We start from the raw sequence: 23,639 nt of genomic DNA on the forward strand, positions 1-23,639 counted from the left end.
ATCAAACGAAACAAAGTCAAAAGATGACCGTATCAAATTCGATAATAATTATTCGTGACTTTGTTTTAAGGCCGTTTCGTACCGGCGAGTCTGGATTTCTTTGCCAATTATTTGTATCCAATTGATATTCTAATTCTGCTATGCGAATACTTGTAACTATTTTGTTTCTAGCATCTTAATCAAAAGCGATCGGTAATAACGGACACAGGAGAACCTGTCCACTCTTATATCCTTTGAGAAGAAGGTCCCTTTTTGTCCTTTTTGTTAATTTTGAGCAGATATCATAAGAACTCCTTGTCAAAATTTAACCAACATCCATTTTATTTTCTTCAAAATTCTCTATTTGTGCTAATGTTTGTATCCTATTCGCATTTCCATTGTTGGAAACGTCCTTAGAAGTCCTCAAAAGTCAATCTCATCAACTGTGTTGTCGTTTTACTTTTTATTGTCTCCACATCCTTCGAAGGCCATTTTACATTTACGAAACATTAACAAAACCAAATCACAAGCTAAATTGAAGTCTAGGTTCAGTGAGTAAAGAAAACGATCTAGAGTTCTGGAGCACTGATGAGGAACGTGACCTTAAATCTTGCAGTAGTTATTGTTTATTGTTTTTCACTCTGAGTACTGTGTTGTAATCATTCGCTACTATTTTAGGCAAAAGTTTAAAAACCAATTTAATTGACTTTCTAAGTGATTCATAAGGAAATTACTTAAGAGAGCGAATACCGAAAATGAAAGCTAAATTAAATATTTCAAAAATCGACGTGAAAAATTTTAAATAATATCTCAAGAACATTTAATATTTGATGCTTAAATAATTTTGTGTCCCAGAATAAGATTAATCTTCAACCTTTTATTAACAGGCCCAACAGACGCCACAGTTCTCAATGACTTTTATAATTGTCATAAGATTACGTTCATTAAACACATTCATTAATTAATACATTCACATTGGCTACAACGACGTACCACCTATTGATGGTGTTTTTTAAATGCGTTGCATAATTATTGCAGGTTTTAGTTTGACATTTACAAACTTTATTAATTGACGATGTGTCTGCTACGTACCAACGTCTAGTGACATTTGTATTATCCGGTTCTTTTTTTTTTATTATATCTCCAACTTATTTTAATATTCCAAATTAAGATTTATGCATTTCGGTCGATCGCCTGACGCAGCACTGAAACCTCTCGACCAGACAATCGATTAGGAACGGATTTATCAATTNCAACGTCTAGTGACATTTGTATTATCCGGTTCTTTTTTTTTTATTATATCTCCAACTTATTTTAATATTCCAAATTAAGATTTATGCATTTCGGTCGATCGCCTGACGCAGCACTGAAACCTCTCGACCAGACAATCGATTAGGAACGGATTTATCAATTTGAACGTTAAAAGTAAGCTATGCATAAGCCTCGAGAATAACGGTCGAACAAAATAATTATTAGTTAAAGTGTGAAATCTTTCCAAGCATCCTTAACTTATTTACAAATGTAAAAAATAAAATCAAGAAAGAAGTGCAACTATTAATGGTAAGCAAAACAATCAGCAAGACTCTTGTTGGCCTATCTTAACTAGTTTTCCCTGCAAACCTGCTGAATCCTTAGTCTTGTACCTAAACCTTCAGGATCCACAAACTATCAGTCGTGCCAGCCTTTTCACTTTGCGCAAATATTTGAATTTGTTTCAATTACAATACATTCTCATAAATTTTAAATTGTTTGAGAAATCACGATGAAACAAAAATCAGCTTGATTACTGTCTACAATCTACGTAAAATTCATGACAATAGTATCAACCAATGATTTTAGAGTTAAATCTGTTTGTACAATTCTTTTAGCATTCGATTCATTGTAATATATGCAAGAAAACTCAAAATCATGATCAAAACTAATTTTATTCAAGAGTACCGAAATTCAGACAATTAATTTAATTTTAGTTATTTAATCATTATCAATAGTCAGCGAAATTATTACAATTACAATTACAGATAAAGTTACTATGAATGAAATCATTGCGCTATCTACATCCCTTAACTTTTAATAAAGATCCTGGTACTAATAAATACATTGTTTAATTTAAATCAAACCAGAAGAGGTATTAGCCTGTCAAGGAAACAAAACAATTATTTTCAGAAAAAAGAAAAATAAAGCTTACCTACAACCACCACGATTTAATCCTTTAATTCAATAAATAGAAGCACTTTTTGTCGAAATCAAATAGCGCAACAAACAGTAAACGATAAAACAAAGATCGCAATTGTATCAATAACGAACCGCACTAATCCTGATGTACCTGTTATCCTGGCAATGTTCGTACGTCGACATATTATGGAGCCGTTGCACCGCGAATTCGCGCAACTCTGTTATTACGATCACCACGACGAAGATGCACGTGCCGCGATTCGAATGCACCGCGAGTGGAAGTCGCATGCTGTTAAAAAGAAAGAGACACCGCAAGAGCGCCAGCAGTTCGTTACCGTGCACCAGTCACCAGCAGGAAACGGTGAGAGTTCGTAAATGGGAGTAAGATGTACAGAAAGCACCTGCAGACGTGAAACATTACTACCTATTTTAAAAATGAAAATAAATTGAAAAATCGGGATTGTTATATGCCTTCCAACAGCAAGTTTCCATAAATGTTTACTGACTTATGCAGGATCATATTAATCAAAGGTGTCCATCAAAATCATATAGGTATAAGTACCTCCAAAGTTCTTGGAGTAGCTATGTGAAGAATATATTGAAAATACTTTCCACTCCATAGGAAACGAGTCCAGAAAATAGTTACTTCGAAACGCTATTACTTGCCTACTGGCTAACAACCTGCATCACTTTATTTGGTATTTTGATAATCAATTCGGAAACAAATTTTGTTTGTTTTGTTTTTGGTGTTTCATTTCCACCTGTTACTAATGCTAATGCTAATGCAATGCAATCCATCCGGACTGCGACCCCTTCAACCTTCTTTCAGGAATTGTGAAAATGGGCAGGTGGTGGTTGAGGTGAGGAATATGAGACGGACGAACTGAAGACAGTAGAGCGAGTGAAAAATTATCTGTAGAATACTGCTGCCCCAGCAGTTGCCTCCAAGTGATCCAAGGAAACCACAGAAGAACTTGGGCAAGGGGAGACCGGACGCGGAATCGAACCGGTGTCCTCCCGTATGCTAAGCAACGGTCTAAACCTCTAGACCATGCCGCTCAATAAACATAAATGTACACGAGATTGAAGAAACCTTGAGCATTATAGGAGAGTCCAAACCTTTCTTAGAAAACTGATCGAAATGCATGTAACTTAATTTATTACTCAGAACACGGCAGCACCTCTCAAACCTTCTGGTTTCTTCCGGTCCAGTCGACTTTAGAGTGTTCAACTTGAGAACAATTTCGAGAACATTCTACATGCGGACGAACCCAGAAACATTAAGGAACATTTAAATAGATACAGTGCTACAGTCTCCCTTATTCTAAACGGGTATTTGATGACACTTGGGTGAAGATAAATATACAAAATACCCTAATAAATTGTTTAGAACCACCCCCAGCGCTCATGCATACGTGATAGTTCTCGAATATTCCAGAACGTTCTTAACTCTTCGGGTCAGATACTTTTTAGGACAATGTTTTTGAAATATAAGAAGCTAGACTCCTTGGTCGACCACGTTCAACCTCTGTATCCTCCACACCCTTACAGTCATTTATACGCATCTATCATAGTGTACGATGGGAAGCTTGGGTAATCCCAACCCCACACTGTAGGGTGAAATATAGACACACACATGTCCATTTTTATACATGTCCATAGGTTTATGAAGAGTATTGATTTGAGAACCTTCTTCATTTTTGATGTTGGTTCAAAAAGGAATGTCTTCTACACTTTTTGTGATGACAACTGTACGTACAGGTATTTAACATTACGCGGGGGACGTGAAACTAGTACAGGTGAAGAAGTCGTTGGTCAGTGTTACGCAGGAAGATCCGTGGGCGGAACGATGTAAATCATAATTATATATTACAACAATGGATAGCTTAAGACATGCACGAAGACTACATTTGCTAATGGTACTTCAGTTGAACCGAAAGACATACTTATGAGCTTAAATATTCGTTGAAGGATTAATATAAGGAATATCGAAATTTCCTAACCTCAACTATACAATTTTAATCAGTGATTAATAATTCCAATTTTTGGATTCTTCTCTGAATTGAATGTGATAAAATTTGAATGGTTCAGTTCATACTTTGTTTTTCTCTTTACTTGATATTTTATCTATATCAATCAACTAATTCTAGGGGTGTGTATGATGTGCTAGTAAAATTTCTTTGTATTATCCAAATTTAGCTCCTTCTAATTCATTCATGTTTTTGATCAAAAAATTATGACATTATGGTAATCAATTTGTGTTACCTGATGAAGAAGTTCAGTAGAGACATGCGTTATCATCTCTTTAATGAAATGAACTGAAATAATTCAAATTTAATTATGATCATTTACTTGTTGCCATTTAATACATGTGGAAAGCGATCTGTAACTGAAAGCGTTGAAAAATAGAGGATAGTTTGTCTAAAAACATATTTTAGTTCGAACTTTTGGTCTTTCCTTCTTACTCATGTGTAAATAAAATGTAAATAATATAAAACTTACCAGTGGGTATCTATGAAGATACATAAAAACATTAACTTCTTGATAACTGAGGACCAAATGCTTTCCAATGATTTACTTTGCCTTTAAAAGTGAAAATCGTATCCTCTATTTTATCCTGAAACACGAAGGAACTTTCTCTTCAAACACGAATTTTCCATTATCTCCTCTCGTAACATTCCTCCTCCTATTCAATCAGCAACTTGAAACCATTATTTCATTCACTATTGTTACTTGGTGATGTTTTATAAGTGTAAGCAGTTCTTTAGCTCATACTATGTGGCATAACAGAAATATGGTAAGTTATTTGACTAATTTATTGTTCATTCCATAAATGACTTTATAGAACCAATTTGTGGATTTTGATAAAAGTATGAGGCCATTTAGTGTTACAGTAGGTAGGTACCTACATAGGAGATAAATATGGACACGAATCGTTTTTAAAAGAAGAAGACATAAATTCTAAAGATCTGTATATTTAAATTTGGTAAATTATTAGCTGAATAAATTTGCACGAAAACATCAAAAACGGTTTTTGTCAACTTTATAAACACATCAGCTTCATATTGCGATTATGTTAGCTAACGGTGATTTGTCCTTGTTTAAGTAGATATTCGAAGATCCCTGGGCTTGCTTTGTACAAATAATATTGCTCAGTTTGACAAATTTTCGTTAATTACGCTTTTGTGAAGACTAAACAATATTCATTTCTTGGTTGAACTTGTATGAATCACCAAAGTTTTCCGACGCATAGTGGGTATACCGTGGATAGGGAAGGTTAGAAATGTAGAGGTATTAGTAGTAGGCAAGATAGGTTGGTAGGACACCTTCTTAGACATGAAGGTCTAGTCAGAGGCATATTAGAAACAGAAACAGGAGTTAAGAGGAGTAGAGGTGAACCTAGATTAGATTACTGTTCGCAAATAGTTAAGGATGTGGGATGTTCTAGTTTTAGGGTAATGTGAAAAGTAGCTCAGGATAGGAATGAGTGGAGGTGCGTGTCCAACCAGTCTTAGGACTGACTACCTTATAATAATGATTAAACTCTTGGTTATGAGTTTATTGAAACCTTTGTACTGCTAAAGGTATATGCCTGGATCACTGCTTTGTACAGGTGAGGAACGTGGACGGTGGGCGCGGTGGTAAGGAAAAGGTTAGATACCGTGGATAAAGAAGGTTAAAAATGAAGAGAAATTAGAATAAGTATAAAAGAAGTGAAGGCGCTATAGAAGGAAATGAGGAATGGATTGGTAGCGTAAGCGTAAAGGGCTAGTTAATGACATATTGGAAGTAGAAACAGGAGCTAAGAAGGGTAGTGGTAGTCATAGTCATAGTGGTAGTTTAGTTTTAGGGAATGCGAAGATTAGCTCAGGATAGGAAAGAATGGAGGTGAGTGTCTAACCAGTCATAAGACTGACGACCTTATGGAGATGATGATGAACCATCTTAATATTCAAACATAATACTGAATTTTCTTTCGTATTCTGCGTTCATTCGTCTAGGATTACTTATTATGATGGGATAGTATATACTTAATTATTGTAAAACAACCGAATATATCTAACTGCTTTTATTGTCAAACGCTCTGTAAAACATTTTCTTTTTATCTACAGTGCATAGCAAGACATTGATATTATTGTTTAGTACATAGAGGGTGACATTAAAATTTCTATTACATGCCGGCTGTCTTTTTAATGAAATCCCTGGTTTCAGACTGAATTATTGGAATGAAGGTTATACGATTACAATCTTCTGACCCAATCATAGCTATTCCGACTTGCACATCATCAATGATCAATGGTTCACCACCGTTCTAAAAAGAAAAATATTGCTACTTATTGAATAAATGAAAACCTTATCTTTTGACTGATTAGTTATTATTGTAGATTGACAAAATCTCTTGTATTTTATATCTGTGATAAAAATTCACTAGAGAGAAATGAGGAAGTATTTGAAAACGTAGTATGGTGTGTGTGGTGTATGTGTGGTGTGTGTGTAGTGTGTGTGTGGTTGTGGGTGTGGTGTGCGTGTGGTGTACATGTTATATGCGTGTAGTGTGCGTGTAGTATGCGTGTGGTGTGCGTGTGGTGTGCGTGTAGTATGCGTGTGGTGTGCGTGTGGTGTGCGTGTAGTATGCGTGTGGTGTGCGTGTGGTGTGCGTGTGGTATGTGCGGTGTATGCGATGTGTGCGGTGTGTATGGTGTACGGTGTGTACGGTGTGTGGTGTGTGGTGTGCGGTGTATGGTGTGTGGTGTGTGGTGTGTGGTGTGTGGTGTGTGGTGTGTGGTGTGTGGTGTGTGGTGTGTGGTGTGTGGTGTGTGGTGTGTGGTGTGTGGTGTGTGGTNCGCCGGTTCGATTCCGGGTCCGTCTGCCTTGGTCCAAGTTTTTCTGTGGTTTCCTTGGATCACTTAGGCAAATGCTGGGGCAGTAATATTCCACAGATAATCTTTCATTCTCTTCTATCTTCATTTCGTCCGTCTCAACTTTCTCATCCGAACCACCACCCACCCATTCCACCCATTGGAAATGAAACACCCAAAAGTTTTTTTTTATTAAACATACGGCAATAGCATGTAACGTACAAAATGTCCGAAAATGTTCTCCAAAACCGTACTGTTCCGAAAAGTTTCCTGCCATATGTGTTGTATAAGTTCTAAAAGAATTCCTCTATTTCTCCTTCAACAATTTTTAACAGACAGGTAAAATTGTTCAAACTCACATTTTAAGAATTGCAAACAGCGATGATTTCTCGGTGAGTGGATACTTAAAATAATTTTTGTTCGCGTAATTGCTACTCCAAATGTGACAAAATTTGCCTAACATCGCCTGGTTCTGACGAACAGTTACATTTTATTGTTTGATGTTGTTAACGTTACAGTTTCACGGTACGAAAGGAATAAAAGAAAAAACCATTTCAATAAAAGAGCCATATGTTAGACGATGTAGTCAAACCGGCGATTTCACAACAAATAGTTCCACATAAAGTTCTTTGTAAACGGGAAGCAACAACAAAGAAGCATAATTTTAAACCAGTATCATTAGTGTGCGATGTTCTTTTCTTGTTATGAACCGCTGCACTACGAAATAATGCGTAAGGCTTTTATTAACTGTTACTTTTTACAAATTTACAAATACGTAAATCATCAGCAGAACATAACAAGCTGATTAAAAATTGTTATAAGTTTAAATGGACATTTAGATTCAACATTTTAATGCATTCGTCATAATTTTTGGTGTGTAACTGAAACTACACCTCACGTAGTCCCACAAATATTTTTTAAATAAATCAAAATTGCAGTTATTTAACACAATAATTCGAAGTGGTCTGTATTCTGTCGAAACTGCCAGACNGATGTGGGCTGTTCTAGTTTTAGGGAAATGCGAAGTTTTGCTCAGGATAAGAAAGAGTGGAGGTACGTGTCCAACCAGTCTAAAGGCTGATGACCTTATGATGATGATGATGAACCTACTAAAAATTAAGTGAATAAACCGATGTGCCGTTTTGAATGAAAAAATAAATGGTCACGTTAACATACATTTTAGTGCAAACCAGAGGGTAGAACGGAAGCCCCTTTTAAGCCTCTTTGTAGTTAAGGTAGATATAGGCACTTATTGTATTGTTTAGTGAAACGTGAAGATAGCACAGTTTGCCAAATCGGGTTGGTCACGAATCCGTTCTATCGTTTTAGATTCTTTGGAAGTCTAATAGTATTTATGACTTTAGTTACACTTATTGTTTTGTGAAGTAGTACAGAAGCCTTTTAAAGCATGGTGTTCTGTTATAGAATATTATACAAGTCTGACTTATATTCATTAGGAAACCGTCTCTTCTGTTTCTCCTATATAAATTTTTCTAGATAAGCGGAAGATCTTGTCCAATTATGGAATCGTTTATAGCTTATGCATCATGATGTTTTCGAGGAAAGAATGCAAAGATNTGTGTGGTGTGTGGTGTGTGGTGTGTGGTGTGTGGTGTGTGGTGTGTGGTGTGTGGTGTGTGGTGTGTGGTGTGTGGTGTGTGGTGTGTGGTGTGGTGAATGGTGTGTGTATGTGTGTATATGTGTGGTATGTGTGTGTGTATGTGTCTGTATTTGCGAATGTATTAATTTGCTTGTGTATATGTGAGTGTGTAAGTGGATGTTTTTGTTTTAGGAAGTTGCAGAGTCTTTCGTTGTAGGTGATATATTCTACAAGGAGATCTAGGACGATTGCCAGAAGTTTAGCGGGAGGGATAGGTTTTCGTGTTATTCATTGAGGAATGTAGATTAGGGTTCTTGTTGGTGCAGGGTTATTGTTATCTGTTATCGATAGCTCTTTTAGAGAATTTGAATTGTAGGTTGTTGATTCGTGTAGTGTAAAGTGTGTTGGAGCAAAACCACACCATAACATAAAACTGTTACAAAGACATTCAATAAACTGTATTAGTTGCTTCAATTCGTTTGATTTGTCACTTATTTTACTTATTTACTTAATAACGAATGATATTTGGTCTTTATTGGCATCATAGAGAAGGGTAGGTACTTACAGGACAGTCTTCGCTTGAGAATATTCTTTCTGCACAAATAATTTCATTCAGAATCGGGTGTTCACATAAATTCTTATCAAGGAGCGACATAGAATTAACATAAATGCATTTGCCTGATCCATCCGGTTTTCTTCTCCACCCTACAAAATGGGCGGCTGTATCTGCGTCAACAGAGACACCGGGCTCTGGAAGTCTAACAGGTTCCGAATCGATACTTTCATTCAATTTAAGTAAAGCAACACCGTAAGCCGTCGCTGTGTCATAATTAGGATGTTCAATTATTTCCGATACAGACCGCTTAGGACCATCCCATTCGCTAACATGGATGTTTCCCTTGTTAATTCTGAAATGAATGAGTCTTGTGGGATATTACTGAAACATCTATGTAAAGTAGAGTGTAAAACAATTTACAGTTAACTATTTTATTTTTAAATTTAGTCATTTACACAGAAATTAGACTTGCACCAAGATACGTTTACTAAATTCCTAAATAATAAGCAGATGTTTTACATAGTAGACACCCTTTTGTGACTGTTATCTTAAAAAATTAATAAAGTTGTGAATAACAACTGATTGATGGTAAGATTACAGTATATGCGCTTTAACGAGGCATAAAACCAACAAGAGTAGGGTAGTCAGTGGACCCTGAGAAAGATTCTGGTTCTTATTAAATAGATTACTTTTGCTGCTGCTTTTGCTTATAAGTTAGAAAAGTAGTCGAAGTCTCAAATTAAAGCTCTCATTATTGTTTACATAAGTGTGAATGCACTTTTCGTTTTAGTTTTATTTAAAAAAAAACTTAAACAAATTCCAGTCACATAGCAATGAGTTAGAACTTGCGCTTTGGACGAATGATAGTTTAAGGTGTTCTTAAGAAAAGTACGAAGCCCGATTTTTGTTAAATGTTAAGCAAAGGAAAATAACAACACCGAGGTTGTATCTTTTAATTTAATGCTTTTGTATCACGTTCAAACGCGAGAATAATACAATCCTACCAATTTAGCGAAACTTACCCATGAGTACAGTTGGCCGTAGTTAAAATCCAATCCTTACTGATAACTGTACCATCGCAAGTCTTCACACCATTTGAATAAATTTCAACCATGTACTGGAAGGGCGATTCGTAATTCATACGTTTCACTGTAAAATATATAAAAGAAAAAAAAAACTTTTGGGTATTTCATTCCCACCAGGCAGTAATGCTGGTGGGCGGGCAGTCCCACCGGACTACGCCGGAAGGTAGGGCGGAAGGCCCTCTTCAGCCTGCTTTCAGGAATCGTGGGAATGGGCGGGTGGTGGTTCGGGTGAGAAAGATGAGACGGACGAAATGAAGACAGAAGAGANTCTCGTAGTTTAGTGGTCAGAACATTGGTGCGTAAAGCCAAAGGTCCCGGGTTCGATTCCCGACGGGGGTGTGACAACAGCAACAATTTTTCCCTCATTAATTTGAGGTAGCGTGTAGTGGGTAAAAAATTCAGAAATGAATTTTCAGAATAATATTTCATATTAAACTAACTCACTTCTAAAAGATATCTAAATTATATGTATGTTTAATCATAGTATATTCAGTATATAGTTACATTAGTTCGACGGATCGTTAACCTTGTAGGTCGGTTGGTCGTGGTTGTTGTTGTCACCTCTCGTAGTTTAGTGGTCAGAACATTGGTGCGTAAAGCCAAAGGTCCCGGGTTCGATTCCCGACGGGGGTGTGACAACAGCAACAATTTTTCCCTCATTAATTTGAGGTAGCGTGTAGTGGGTAAAAAATTCAGAAATGAATTTTCAGAATAATATTTCATATTAAACTAACTCACTTCTAAAAGATATCTAAATTATATGTATGTTTAATCATAGTATATTCAGTATATAGTTACATTAGTTCGACGGATCGTTAACCTTGTAGGTCGGTTGGTCGTGGTTGTTGTTGTCACCTCTCGTAGTTTAGTGGTCAGAACATTGGTGCGTAAAGCCAAAGGTCCCGGGTTCGATTCCCGACGGGGGTGTGACAACAGCAACAATTTTTCCCTCATTAATTTGAGGTAGCGTGTAGTGGGTAAAAAATTCAGAAATGAATTTTCAGAATAATATTTCATATTAAACTAACTCACTTCTAAAAGATATCTAAATTATATGTATGTTTAATCATAGTATATTCAGTATATAGTTACATTAGTTCGACGGATCGTTAACCTTGTAGGTCGGTTGGTCGTGGTTGTTGTTGTCACCTCTCGTAGTTTAGTGGTCAGAACATTGGTGCGTAAAGCCAAAGGTCCCGGGTTCGATTCCCGACGGGGGTGTGACAACAGCAACAATTTTTCCCTCATTAATTTGAGGTAGCGTGTAGTGGGTAAAAAATTCAGAAATGAATTTTCAGAATAATATTTCATATTAAACTAACTCACTTCTAAAAGATATCTAAATTATATGTATGTTTAATCATAGTATATTCAGTATATAGTTACATTAGTTCGACGGATCGTTAACCTTGTAGGTCGGTTGGTCGTGGTTGTTGTTGTCACCTCTCGTAGTTTAGTGGTCAGAACATTGGTGCGTAAAGCCAAAGGTCCCGGGTTCGATTCCCGACGGGGGTGTGACAACAGCAACAATTTTTCCCTCATTAATTTGAGGTAGCGTGTAGTGGGTAAAAAATTCAGAAATGAATTTTCAGAATAATATTTCATATTAAACTAACTCACTTCTAAAAGATATCTAAATTATATGTATGTTTAATCATAGTATATTCAGTATATAGTTACATTAGTTCGACGGATCGTTAACCTTGTAGGTCGGTTGGTCGTGGTTGTTGTTGTCACCTCTCGTAGTTTAGTGGTCAGAACATTGGTGCGTAAAGCCAAAGGTCCCGGGTTCGATTCCCGACGGGGGTGTGACAACAGCAACAATTTTTCCCTCATTAATTTGAGGTAGCGTGTAGTGGGTAAAAAATTCAGAAATGAATTTTCAGAATAATATTTCATATTAAACTAACTCACTTCTAAAAGATATCTAAATTATATGTATGTTTAATCATAGTATATTCAGTATATAGTTACATTAGTTCGACGGATCGTTAACCTTGTAGGTCGGTTGGTCGTGGTTGTTGTTGTCACCTCTCGTAGTTTAGTGGTCAGAACATTGGTGCGTAAAGCCAAAGGTCCCGGGTTCGATTCCCGACGGGGGTGTGACAACAGCAACAATTTTTCCCTCATTAATTTGAGGTAGCGTGTAGTGGGTAAAAAATTCAGAAATGAATTTTCAGAATAATATTTCATATTAAACTAACTCACTTCTAAAAGATATCTAAATTATATGTATGTTTAATCATAGTATATTCAGTATATAGTTACATTAGTTCGACGGATCGTTAACCTTGTAGGTCGGTTGGTCGTGGTTGTTGTTGTCACCTCTCGTAGTTTAGTGGTCAGAACATTGGTGCGTAAAGCCAAAGGTCCCGGGTTCGATTCCCGACGGGGGTGTGACAACAGCAACAATTTTTCCCTCATTAATTTGAGGTAGCGTGTAGTGGGTAAAAAATTCAGAAATGAATTTTCAGAATAATATTTCATATTAAACTAACTCACTTCTAAAAGATATCTAAATTATATGTATGTTTAATCATAGTATATTCAGTATATAGTTACATTAGTTCGACGGATCGTTAACCTTGTAGGTCGGTTGGTCGTGGTTGTTGTTGTCACCTCTCGTAGTTTAGTGGTCAGAACATTGGTGCGTAAAGCCAAAGGTCCCGGGTTCGATTCCCGACGGGGGTGTGACAACAGCAACAATTTTTCCCTCATTAATTTGAGGTAGCGTGTAGTGGGTAAAAAATTCAGAAATGAATTTTCAGAATAATATTTCATATTAAACTAACTCACTTCTAAAAGATATCTAAATTATATGTATGTTTAATCATAGTATATTCAGTATATAGTTACATTAGTTCGACGGATCGTTAACCTTGTAGGTCGGTTGGTCGTGGTTGTTGTTGTCACCTCTCGTAGTTTAGTGGTCAGAACATTGGTGCGTAAAGCCAAAGGTCCCGGGTTCGATTCCCGACGGGGGTGTGACAACAGCAACAATTTTTCCCTCATTAATTTGAGGTAGCGTGTAGTGGGTAAAAAATTCAGAAATGAATTTTCAGAATAATATTTCATATTAAACTAACTCACTTCTAAAAGATATCTAAATTATATGTATGTTTAATCATAGTATATTCAGTATATAGTTACATTAGTTCGACGGATCGTTAACCTTGTAGGTCGGTTGGTCGTGGTTGTTGTTGTCACCTCTCGTAGTTTAGTGGTCAGAACATTGGTGCGTAAAGCCAAAGGTCCCGGGTTCGATTCCCGACGGGGGTGTGACAACAGCAACAATTTTTCCCTCATTAATTTGAGGTAGCGTGTAGTGGGTAAAAAATTCAGAAATGAATTTTCAGAATAATATTTCATATTAAACTAACTCACTTCTAAAAGATATCTAAATTATATGTATGTTTAATCATAGTATATTCAGTATATAGTTACATTAGTTCGACGGATCGTTAACCTTGTAGGTCGGTTGGTCGTGGTTGTTGTTGTCACCTCTCGTAGTTTAGTGGTCAGAACATTGGTGCGTAAAGCCAAAGGTCCCGGGTTCGATTCCCGACGGGGGTGTGACAACAGCAACAATTTTTCCCTCATTAATTTGAGGTAGCGTGTAGTGGGTAAAAAATTCAGAAATGAATTTTCAGAATAATATTTCATATTAAACTAACTCACTTCTAAAAGATATCTAAATTATATGTATGTTTAATCATAGTATATTCAGTATATAGTTACATTAGTTCGACGGATCGTTAACCTTGTAGGTCGGTTGGTCGTGGTTGTTGTTGTCACCTCTCGTAGTTTAGTGGTCAGAACATTGGTGCGTAAAGCCAAAGGTCCCGGGTTCGATTCCCGGCGGGGGTGTGACAACAGCAACAATTTTTCACTCATTAATTTGAGGTAGCGTGTAATGGGTAAAAAAAAATCAGAAATTGAATTTTCAGTATAATATTTCATAACTCTGGGATGTTTGAAAATTATTTAATGTCTATTACGAAATAGAAAAAATATGGTATAGAATACTAGACAAATGTGGATTCATGTAACGACAGGATTAAGAGATTAGGGCCTTCTATTTTAGGTATCTACCAACAAAGGATTTTTTTTTATGAGACTACATTGCATTACGTAAATTATTATTTCTTCTTCCCAGCACTTGCATTTTGACATGAAGTTCTTGTTAGGCTTGAGCATTCTCACTGATAAAATTCCTTATTTTAGGATTACCAACTGAGACGAACATAAAACTATTACAATATTTTTTCGAAACAATTCCAACTTGTATTTCTTCAACTATTACTGGTCCTCCACCTTCGCCTTTCTAGATAATAACAAAATCATTAGTTATAATACTTACTTTAAAATAAGTAAAATATAAGGAAGGAGTTAGGAAACATATTCATTAACAATTAAAAATGTAATGTAATAAACTCGTTTAAAAATTTTCAACTTACAAAACAAATATTTCCATTTTCATCCAGTTCCCCTGCACAGAGCAGTCCTTCAGGCAACTCCTCTGTCTCATTGGACTTAATACATTCCGTGTTGCTAACAGTTGCAATATCGACAGCGTCAAGATTATTAGATGGGCCCTTATCTGCTTGATCTATTCCCCAGCCAACAACAGTGACATTAGCACCCTCTTCAAGGGGTAAACCACGCTTTGCAAGCTTGATAGGTTTCTTATTATGTGCGAAATTGAGTACTTTTCTTATTTTAAGTAATGCTACATCGTTTTCCATCGTTGTACGGTTATACTCTGGATGATTAATTTTTTTCACAACAGGCACTGTAAAACCACCCCTTCCACCTATAAGAGTTCCATATCTAATGGAAAGATCTCTTTCATTAATCCTGCAACGAATAAATATCATAAGATAATGGTAACCCCATGATTGTCAAAAGAACAACACCGCAAGTACTCAGTCTCTTTTCAGGAATCGTGGGAACGGGTGGATGTTGGTTCGGGTAAGAAAGATGAGTTTGACGAAATGAAGACAGAAGAGAATCGAGCATTTGCCTAAGTGATCCAAGGAAACCACAGAAAAAATTGGATCAAAGCAGACGGACCCGGAATTGAACCGGGGTCCTCCAGAATGCTAAGCAATGTTCTATTGCTGGATATAATTCCAACCAAGCAATTATAAAGTCGATCGTGGTATTTTGTAACAACCTCTAACCACTGCACCTCTTGCTATTACTCCGTTAACTCTATTCACTTTGTCTGTACTACTCATGAAACATGAAACGCAGCAAATGACTACAGTCCCCAAGTGGAAACAAGAGAGAAGATTCATCCACTCTCACTCTTCTTAGGTCACTTAAGCAAATATTGGGGGGGGGGGTAATATTTAACAGACAATCTTTGAATTTCTAGTGTTTTCATTTCATCCTCTAACCCCAATTACCATTCACCCATTCTTACGATTCCTGAAATGAGGCTGAAGGGGGTATTCCGGAGGGACTGCCTGCCCACTAGTATTAGTAGTTGGTGGGAATGAGACGCCTAAAATTTTTTGGTACTAGAAAGAACACCACACAACCCATCTCATACCGCAGTGACCAACCATCCGCAAACCGGTTTTTGTAAGAAGTACTTACTGAAGAATGTGGCTTCATGAATCTATCGAGCTGTAGACAGTGGCTTATGATTGCTTCAATTCCGCTCTATAGAATCGCCATGTTAAGCAGGATTGAAGCAACACGCAAGAATCGCGTTTTAAACAACAGAAAACTTAAATTGTACAAATATTTTATTTCCATAGGGATAATATCTATCAGCACTGATAAGAGGTGAACGATTCGATTTAAAATGACTGAGAAACTATCCACCAGTGCGCCGGTAATCATATCTGAATTACCAAGTGAAAAATCTGTACACGATTACAACGAAGATGCTCTTCATAAGTTGAGATTAGATCCAGTTCCGCACCTGGCGTATGTTTTGGATTTAACCACGCGCCGTCCGACTTCAACTTCTTCCCGCACCAATCATTCAACCCAAAGATTATCATTACCAAACCATTTATGGCTACCAGAATTATTCATTTGCCAAACGTTGAGATAAATATTTCAGTGTAAACAATTGAAAGTCGAAAAATACATTTTTACATACATACATCTTCCCACTAGTGTGTAAAGCGTATCAAGAGGCTCTCGCACTACTATACCCTTATTAGCCAAACTCCTAGCTAATGGTAAACCCCATCGCCACTATAATTAACACTTATTGTTGGTATATATGCTGTTTGATATTATTAATTAACTGAAAAGAGGTTGCAACGTTTCCATGGGGTATTATATTTTATATTTCATTTCATAATTCATATCATTGTTGAAATGAAGCAAATGTTTTGGCAATTTTAAAAAATCAACCCTTAAGGATGAAATGTTGTTGCTACGTTTGTATTTGAAATCTAAGATGGCGACATTACATAGAATTAAAACGTTGTAAGGGTCAATTAGGAGTCAAAAGGTTTTATGGAGAAACAATATTAATTTCTGCGAGCGAAACCGCGAGGAAAAGTTAGTTAGTAATAAAAGTAAAGATCTATACATTTGTAGAAAATTTACCTTTTTATGCAACTGGCTGCAGTTAAAATCCATTGTGCACTTATAATTGAACCTTCGCAAACTCTCTTGTCCTTTGAGTTTACTTGAACCATAAATGGATACTTTGAGATCGTGATCCCCTTTTCTTCTAAAAAAGTTATTGAAAATGGCAGTTTTATATTTAATGAATATCATACGCACCTCTTTGAGATTCCACAGTATTCCAAAGTGAAACTGCAGATAACAGAACAAGATAATAACACTTCATTTCTTTCACAATACTATATTTCTTATGGTAATAGGCAAGTGCTGAGTTGGCTATTAAAAAATGAACGTTCTGTTTATAACACAAAAATTTTTTCCGTCACTAGGACATTTTATATGTAAGCACTATCTGACGAATAAGTATTCTTTTCATTGTCGGTAAGGTAAACATGTTAGCAATAAAATTGGTTTATTGGCATTTGTTTCATTTCCAGCGAATTTAATAACATTTTTGTGCTCCGTTTAGTACTGTAGGCGATTGTTGTACGATGCACGATTTCTCGGTAGGAACTTGTTTGTCGCTTGTTGTACACATATTCGTAAAAAAAATTGCATATGGAAACACCTTAGGCTGGTTGTCCACGAAGCCGGAAGGATGACATTTGGGCAATGAAGATCGGGTAAGTATAAATGAGTATAGTAATATCAACTGATGTCACAACGCGATTTGACAAGAGTCAAATAAGTCTTGGAGTCATTATAATACTTTCCGCTATTAATGGATCTAATGTGACATGTGCATACGCTGCAAGTGCGTGAAAACTCTCCTTAGACATTCGCTACGTGAACTTGAATCTGTCTTCATAAATGAGGACATTAAAGACACAAAAGTGGTCCAGCCTAAATTTGGGTGTCCTTATTAGACACATAATACAGCATTCTCTTGACTTGAAGTCGAAATTTTGACTTAATCTAGCCGATCAACGTTGTTCGGATCAGTCAGCTTCCATAAGGCTCCCAAACGTTTAGCTACAGTATTATCAGCTTCGTAGATAACCAGCTTTAAATAGAGAACTAAAGATAACAAAAGGGTTACAATTTAGGGCAATTACCATCACATCAATGATGCTTCAACTCGTAATATAATCACCAAAAGTATGACAAGTAATGGCGGTATAAATTGTGGACTATTGATAATAAAACTTAAATGTTCCTTTCTATTACCATTTAATTTTATTTTTTTCTACTACAATATATATATAGGTACTTCCATTACGATATAGGGACTTTAACGACAATTTTTAAAAACAATTATTGTGAAATATCAATTCTACTAAACTCCGGTGGTTGCAAAAATGTAACTTCTTAGGGGAGGTATGCACGTATATACACATGGAAGGCTTGGGAAACCGCATCCTGCACCCCATGAAACAACTCCAATCAGCTTGCCCTTAGCAACCAAAGGACCTCCTGAATCTCCCTAAATAAGAAAAATGTTTTGCTATTATAAGCTTGCAGGTAGCTACTCTTACAAACGTTGGTAACTTTACTATCTACTGGTGGTATTTAAAGGGCTTAAAATTGTATGATCAGGTGATGATTTGCCATGAAATAATCATCTGATGAAGTCAATGTTTTTTTTAAATAACGTACGTTAAATAATAACTATCAACGATTGAAAAATGTGGTACAGGAAAAGAACTGAAAATTTAGATTCAAATTTGCCCAAAATATTAGAAACACAAACAGCAGTGACAGAGGTAAGCATAGATAAGGAGCAAATGGAGATGCAGGATTTTTTAGTTTTCCGGAATGGTAAAGGTTGTTTTAGGATAGAAAAAAGAAAGGTGCCAATTAGTCTTCTAACTAGCAGTTTTCTAATTTTGGTCCATTATAGGGATCACCATAGAATACGAAAATACCACAAATGGCGCGGAAAACGCCATCTATAGTACGATGCTACATTTTAGGATTATGCTCCAACAAGGTCCATTTAAATATATGGATATCTACTTGCTGAAACGAATCCCGGCGAAGCTGACCATAGAATACGTACTGCACATGCATCTTTGCTTCCTCTTGGGTATAATGTACATAACATTCTGTCAGTGATTTCTCTCGGATTATAAATCTGCTTGCATTCTTGTGGTTCAATTATTGGCAAATCAACGGCATGCAATTGATTTGGTTTTGGTCCCCCGTGATAAATAGATCCCCATCCGCTCACCGTGGCCGTAGTGCCAGGAAAAACCCTTTCATTCCAAACGGGAAGTTCCACAGGAGCCACATTACTACCAAAAGTTAGAGCAAATGCCAATCGTACAACTGCCAAGTCGTAATCGTGTATTTTTTCGTTAAAATTTGGATGTTCTTTCTTTTCAATTACTTTAATTGAGATTCCATCATTTCCAATCCAATCCGAACCGGCACGTACCGAAATAGAGAAAGATGTGGTGCTAATGAACAATAAAAAATAATATAAACGGTTTTATCAAATAGCAAAATTCACGATCGGATCCAATCATTGCTGCAATGACCAGTAACAATGATCTACCCGTATTAAACAAAAATTAAAACAGCTTTCAATGAATTAGGAAATTTCACTGCAACTAAGTTTTAGTTCTTAATATTCTATTCTAAATATCAGGATTCTACAAATCGCAACACAATTGAACTGATGCCGTCCTCATCCGGCTCTAAAGGCCGTCGCTGGTTGGAGTTGCTTCCTAACGTTTCGCTAGTACAAATGACCAGCTTCTTCGGAAGTCGTTTCATCTGCAATGCTGGATGCGAGTTCATATTGATTGAAGTCAATCCACATCCAACACCGGAGACGGAAGAACCTCTGAAGGAGGTCGCCGCTCATGCTAGCGAAAGGTTATGAAGCTACTCCAAAAAAAAAAACCTTTTGGGTGTTTCATTCCCACTAGCCAGTATTGCTAGTGGGCGGGCTGCTCCGGAAGGTAGGGTGGAAGACCCTCTTCAGTCGCCTTTCAGGAATCGTGGGAATGGGTAGGTGGTGGTTCGTGTGAGAAATATGAGACGGGCGAAATGAAGACTGAAGGGAATGAAAGATTATATGTGGAATATTACTGCCCCAGCATCAACCTAAGTGATCCAAGGAAACCACACAAAAATTTGGATCAAGGCAGATGGACCCAGAATCCAACCGACGGTTTCCCGAATGCTAAGTAATGGTCTAAACCAGGGATGTTACGGAGCTTCGACTCGGGTTCCGTTAAGTGGGAACTTCCGATTATTATTACACCTTCGGTTCCGACTTCGGCTCCGACACTTTTAAATCGGAGGTCGAAGCATAACATAGCGGCGGCCTGTGTGGACTCTTATGAACAGGTTCATAGTATGAACTTCATACATGTCGCGTGGGGAATCCCCCCGAATCCCACTACGTGAACTGAGCACTCTATCGTCAATTATTTTTTCATTGTTTGTGTTTTATTTTATAATTGAAAATTGAAATGAAAAAAATTTGACTAAATAATGTTTTATTTGTCCTTAAATAAAAATTCTCTCTCATGCCACCACTTCTGACCCTGCCTCCGACTCTGATTCCGACNGGAATGGGTGGGTGGTAGTTCGGGTGGGAAAGATGAGACGGGCGAAATGAAGACAGAAGAGAATGAAAGATTATCTGTGGAATATTACTGCCCCAGCATTTGCTTAAGTGATCCAAGGAAACCACAGAAAAACTTGGAACGAGACAGACGGACCCAGAATCGAACCGGCGACCTCCCGAATGCTAAGCAATGGTCTAAACCTCTAGGCCATGCCGCTCGGTGTGAAATATATACACATAGGTATCTACTCATTGATTTAAGTAACAATACTTGCTGGTACGTACCTACTCCGGATTGCACAATATTCCATAGTAAAATTGTACAAAATAATGCAAAATAACACTTCATTCTTTCACAGTTCTCTACACCTAACTTAGTGATTTTTATCAATAGGAACAGTAGACTGCTAAAGCCTGCATTTGCCAAGTATTTTATATGGAGATCCATGACATTAAATGACGAATAACTGCCTTTTGCATGACTGATAAGAGCAACACGACCACCATAAAGTTAATTTATTAGTGTGAAAAATTAATAACAATTTCGTGGTCAATATATATATAAATAATAGACAATGGTTATTTTTAAATACTTAGACGAACCTTGATATTCATTGTTTGTTTATTCTAAATAACTGCTAAGAAGCTTCTAAAAATGAGTTGGTGAAGTTAGGTTAAGAAAACAACACGAATTGAACGACTAACCATCGGTAAATGTGAAAACTAAAAGTCGTAAGCAATGCCAGTAAGAATTATTTTGTCTGACAGCAACAATATTATAATCTTTTTTCAATATTATCATTATAATTGATATATTAAATATGAATGTCTACAATTACCTGTTGCTGCAAGCATGGATCCTGAATCACAATCATCTACAGTAAGTTTTCAAAGGATCATGATAGTATTTTAGTTAAATCTATTCCTATTTTTTATTGTTACCTTTTATGATATTAGTTTCGGGGATATGCTACGTACACCTAAATAAAAACTTGATTGAAGAAACTAAACAGCTAGGTAATATGATCTCATCCACGATTAAAGTGATGTACCTACCCTTTCCTTTTCAAACAAAAATTTTTACAAACAAAAACTTAATCTCGTAAAAATCAAAATCGCATTTGAGAGAATGGAATTAGGATTTTACCACAATTAGTAGTCATTTTCTTTCTATAGATCTTTCGAGTTTCCATTGCATGGGTTTTATTTTCATACTAACTTTTCGTGAACTTTGCAGATCAATTCCTTGGAGAAGATTCGAACTCTGGCATATTTTACATAGATATATAAGTATTTGCATTCAGTCCTACTGACCTACACTAATGTGACCATCCCTTTTTCGATTATCGGTCCCGTTGTCCCCAAAAAATGCTTCGGGGACTCACAACTGTCCCGTTTTCTGAAACCGTGCGAAAATTATGCAACTCGCTGGACGCGTCAGTCAATTTGACTCAGACGCAGACCAATCACTTTCTTCCATTTACGGTTTGTACTTTAATGGTACTTTGTAAAACAAACAGTGGACTTACTCTCCTACTGAAGATATGGAGATATTTAGTCGGACAGATTTAAAACCATTACCTACATGGAAAGACGTTCAAAAAGCATTGAATACTCTGACTGAAAAGGAATGTATTGATTGATATAAAGATACAAAAGTATTTAAAGAATTTTCATTAACTTCTAACTACATCACATCGCAAAAAATAACCGAATGGAATATTCCAAATGTTTTCACAGAAACTCGTTGGGTGGAAGTATTCCAACACGCCAACAATCTTCAACATGAAAAATTTTTGTATTTTAATTGAATAAGTTTTTTGTTTGCCTGCTACAAATGCCTCAGTGGAAAGAGTATTTTCTTTTATGAACAAATTGTAGACTTCTGAAAAACCCCAGTTAGAGATTCCAGTTCTGAAGACGATGTTGATAACTAAGGTGAATATAACGAAATGTGCCAATTTTATTTTTTATTTGAAAACATCACCCGGTGTATTAAAACAATTTTGTTTCTCTGGCAAATATAAATATTATGTTACATAACATTTTCAATTTATAATAAAATCTAACTTTTTCTAAATAAAGAACATTAAAAAATATGTTCTTTGTTTTTCATTGATAACCTGCTAATTGACGTAAATAAACCGATATCCCGTTTCGAGTAAAAAAATAAATTGACCATCGTCAACGGTATATATCCCTTTAAATATGGACGGTTTCCGGTAGTTCTAATGTTTTACACAGTTTATTTACGCAATGTGAACAGATTACATAGTAAATCGATCACATTTTCACAAATATGCATAAAAACTTATATTAGGTAATACTTTCTCAGTAACGTGCAAGATTTCCGAGTAAAACGTTTTTAACTTCCTATTATTAGACGCAGAAGATTGCGTAGAATTATTTTAAATTGAGTAAGTTCCGTTTTTCAACCAAAATAAACAAATTATTCAAATTCCGATTTTAGCGGCTATTGACAATACTTTCCAGGTCAACAGTGAGAGAAAATTTAGGAGAAATTTTTGTATTACGATTTAAGTAATAGGTAATCATTATTTTAATTTTCAAAGCAAAGACAAATTATTACAATAATTAGTTAATGATAAACCTACCTCAATATAAGAAAGAATATTTTGGTCGGAAGGTCTATCGGTGATCAGGAACTTGTATCCCTTCAGTTCTATCTCAGCAGGAGCTGGTCTCATATCTTTTTGACGCATCGTGGTATTGTTCATATCCAAAAGTAAATAGATATTCAATAAAAAATGTTTTACTGATTTAACCCCTGGCTGTAAATATTTAAAGACAATAAAAAAAATATTCGCCTAAAATAAAAGATAAATACATACGTAAATTAAATTGAAAACCTAAAAAATAATATATCGTTTGCAGCAGGTGTTTCTTATTCAGTCTTTTTTACTATTTAAGTGGGGTATTTATTATTTTTCTTTCCTTTTGAAGATAGTTTCTGATATGCTTTCGCAAAAATAGTCTGTCTGTAATCTGCAACATGAAATTCAACGTTACATTTTTACAAATCGTGATTTTAAGAATTTCTACTTTTTAAACCAATTACAACAATATCGAACTCCTTTCTGTTTGAAAAAAATATCTTAAGAACTTTATAATATAATAAATATTGTAAACAGTCTATATACATTGGTACATGTTTTCGTAAATACATACAATGCAAACTTTTCTCATAAAAGTATTACTTTAATTAATTCAATTTTTACGCAAGCATAAAAGACAAGAAACTGATAAAATG

The 23,639-nt window shown here is 36.0% G+C and overlaps 3 protein-coding genes and 1 long non-coding RNA gene across 4 annotated transcripts in view; 1 reads left to right on the forward strand and 3 right to left on the reverse strand.

Moving 5' to 3' along the window:
• The first annotated feature begins 1,473 nt into the window (after nt 1-1,473).
• The window catches only part of LOC108737906, a 34,052-nt gene continuing 11,886 nt past the window's right edge, over nt 1,474-23,639 (forward strand). The window contains exon 1 of the mRNA XM_018471087.1: nt 1,474-1,539. Within this exon, the coding sequence (XP_018326589.1) occupies nt 1,537-1,539 (3 nt within the window). The 5' untranslated portion in view covers nt 1,474-1,536. The remainder of the gene's footprint in view (nt 1,540-23,639) is intronic.
• On the reverse strand, nt 6,206-20,782 carry LOC108737903 (trypsin-7-like). The gene is made up of 4 exons (XM_018471085.1): nt 20,654-20,782; nt 10,189-10,315; nt 9,176-9,518; nt 6,206-6,463 (listed from the first exon to the last, which is right to left on the reverse strand). Exons 1-4 carry the CDS (start codon nt 20,715-20,717, stop codon nt 6,323-6,325), a joined length of 675 nt encoding a protein of 224 aa, XP_018326587.1. The 5' UTR covers nt 20,718-20,782; the 3' UTR covers nt 6,206-6,322.
• LOC108737905 (trypsin-4-like) lies at nt 14,200-17,328 on the reverse strand. The gene is made up of 4 exons (XM_018471086.1): nt 17,008-17,328; nt 16,828-16,954; nt 14,709-15,108; nt 14,200-14,575 (listed from the first exon to the last, which is right to left on the reverse strand). Exons 1-4 carry the CDS (start codon nt 17,072-17,074, stop codon nt 14,435-14,437), a joined length of 735 nt encoding a protein of 244 aa, XP_018326588.1. The 5' UTR covers nt 17,075-17,328; the 3' UTR covers nt 14,200-14,434.
• LOC112904473 lies at nt 22,983-23,632 on the reverse strand. The gene is made up of 2 exons (XR_003231126.1): nt 23,221-23,632; nt 22,983-23,160 (listed from the first exon to the last, which is right to left on the reverse strand). It is a non-coding gene; the product is annotated as an uncharacterized LOC112904473 (long non-coding RNA).

This window comes from Agrilus planipennis, unplaced genomic scaffold (genome assembly GCF_000699045.2).
Source record: "Agrilus planipennis isolate EAB-ADULT unplaced genomic scaffold, Apla_2.0 scaffold59, whole genome shotgun sequence".
Taxonomy (NCBI): Eukaryota; Metazoa; Arthropoda; class Insecta; order Coleoptera; family Buprestidae; genus Agrilus; species Agrilus planipennis.

Excerpts from the sequence above, each read along its gene's own strand:
- LOC108737905 (XM_018471086.1), bottom strand. The coding sequence starts at position 17,074 with ATGAAGTGTTATTATCTTGTTCTGTTATCTGCAGTTTCACTTTGGAAT. Across the intron at positions 15,109-16,827 it reads GCAGCCAGTTGCATAAAAAG|GATTAATGAAAGAGATCTTT; the intron begins GTAAATTTTCTA and ends TATTCGTTGCAG. Across the intron at positions 14,576-14,708 it reads AAAATGGAAATATTTGTTTT|AAAGGCGAAGGTGGAGGACC; the intron begins GTAAGTTGAAAA and ends GTTATTATCTAG.
- LOC108737903 (XM_018471085.1), bottom strand. The coding sequence starts at position 20,717 with ATGAAGTGTTATTTTGCATTATTTTGTACAATTTTACTATGGAATATT. Across the intron at positions 10,316-20,653 it reads TATTGTGCAATCCGGAGTAG|TGAAACGTATGAATTACGAA; the intron begins GTACGTACCAGC and ends TATATTTTACAG. Across the intron at positions 9,519-10,188 it reads ACGGCCAACTGTACTCATGG|AATTAACAAGGGAAACATCC; the intron begins GTAAGTTTCGCT and ends CATTCATTTCAG.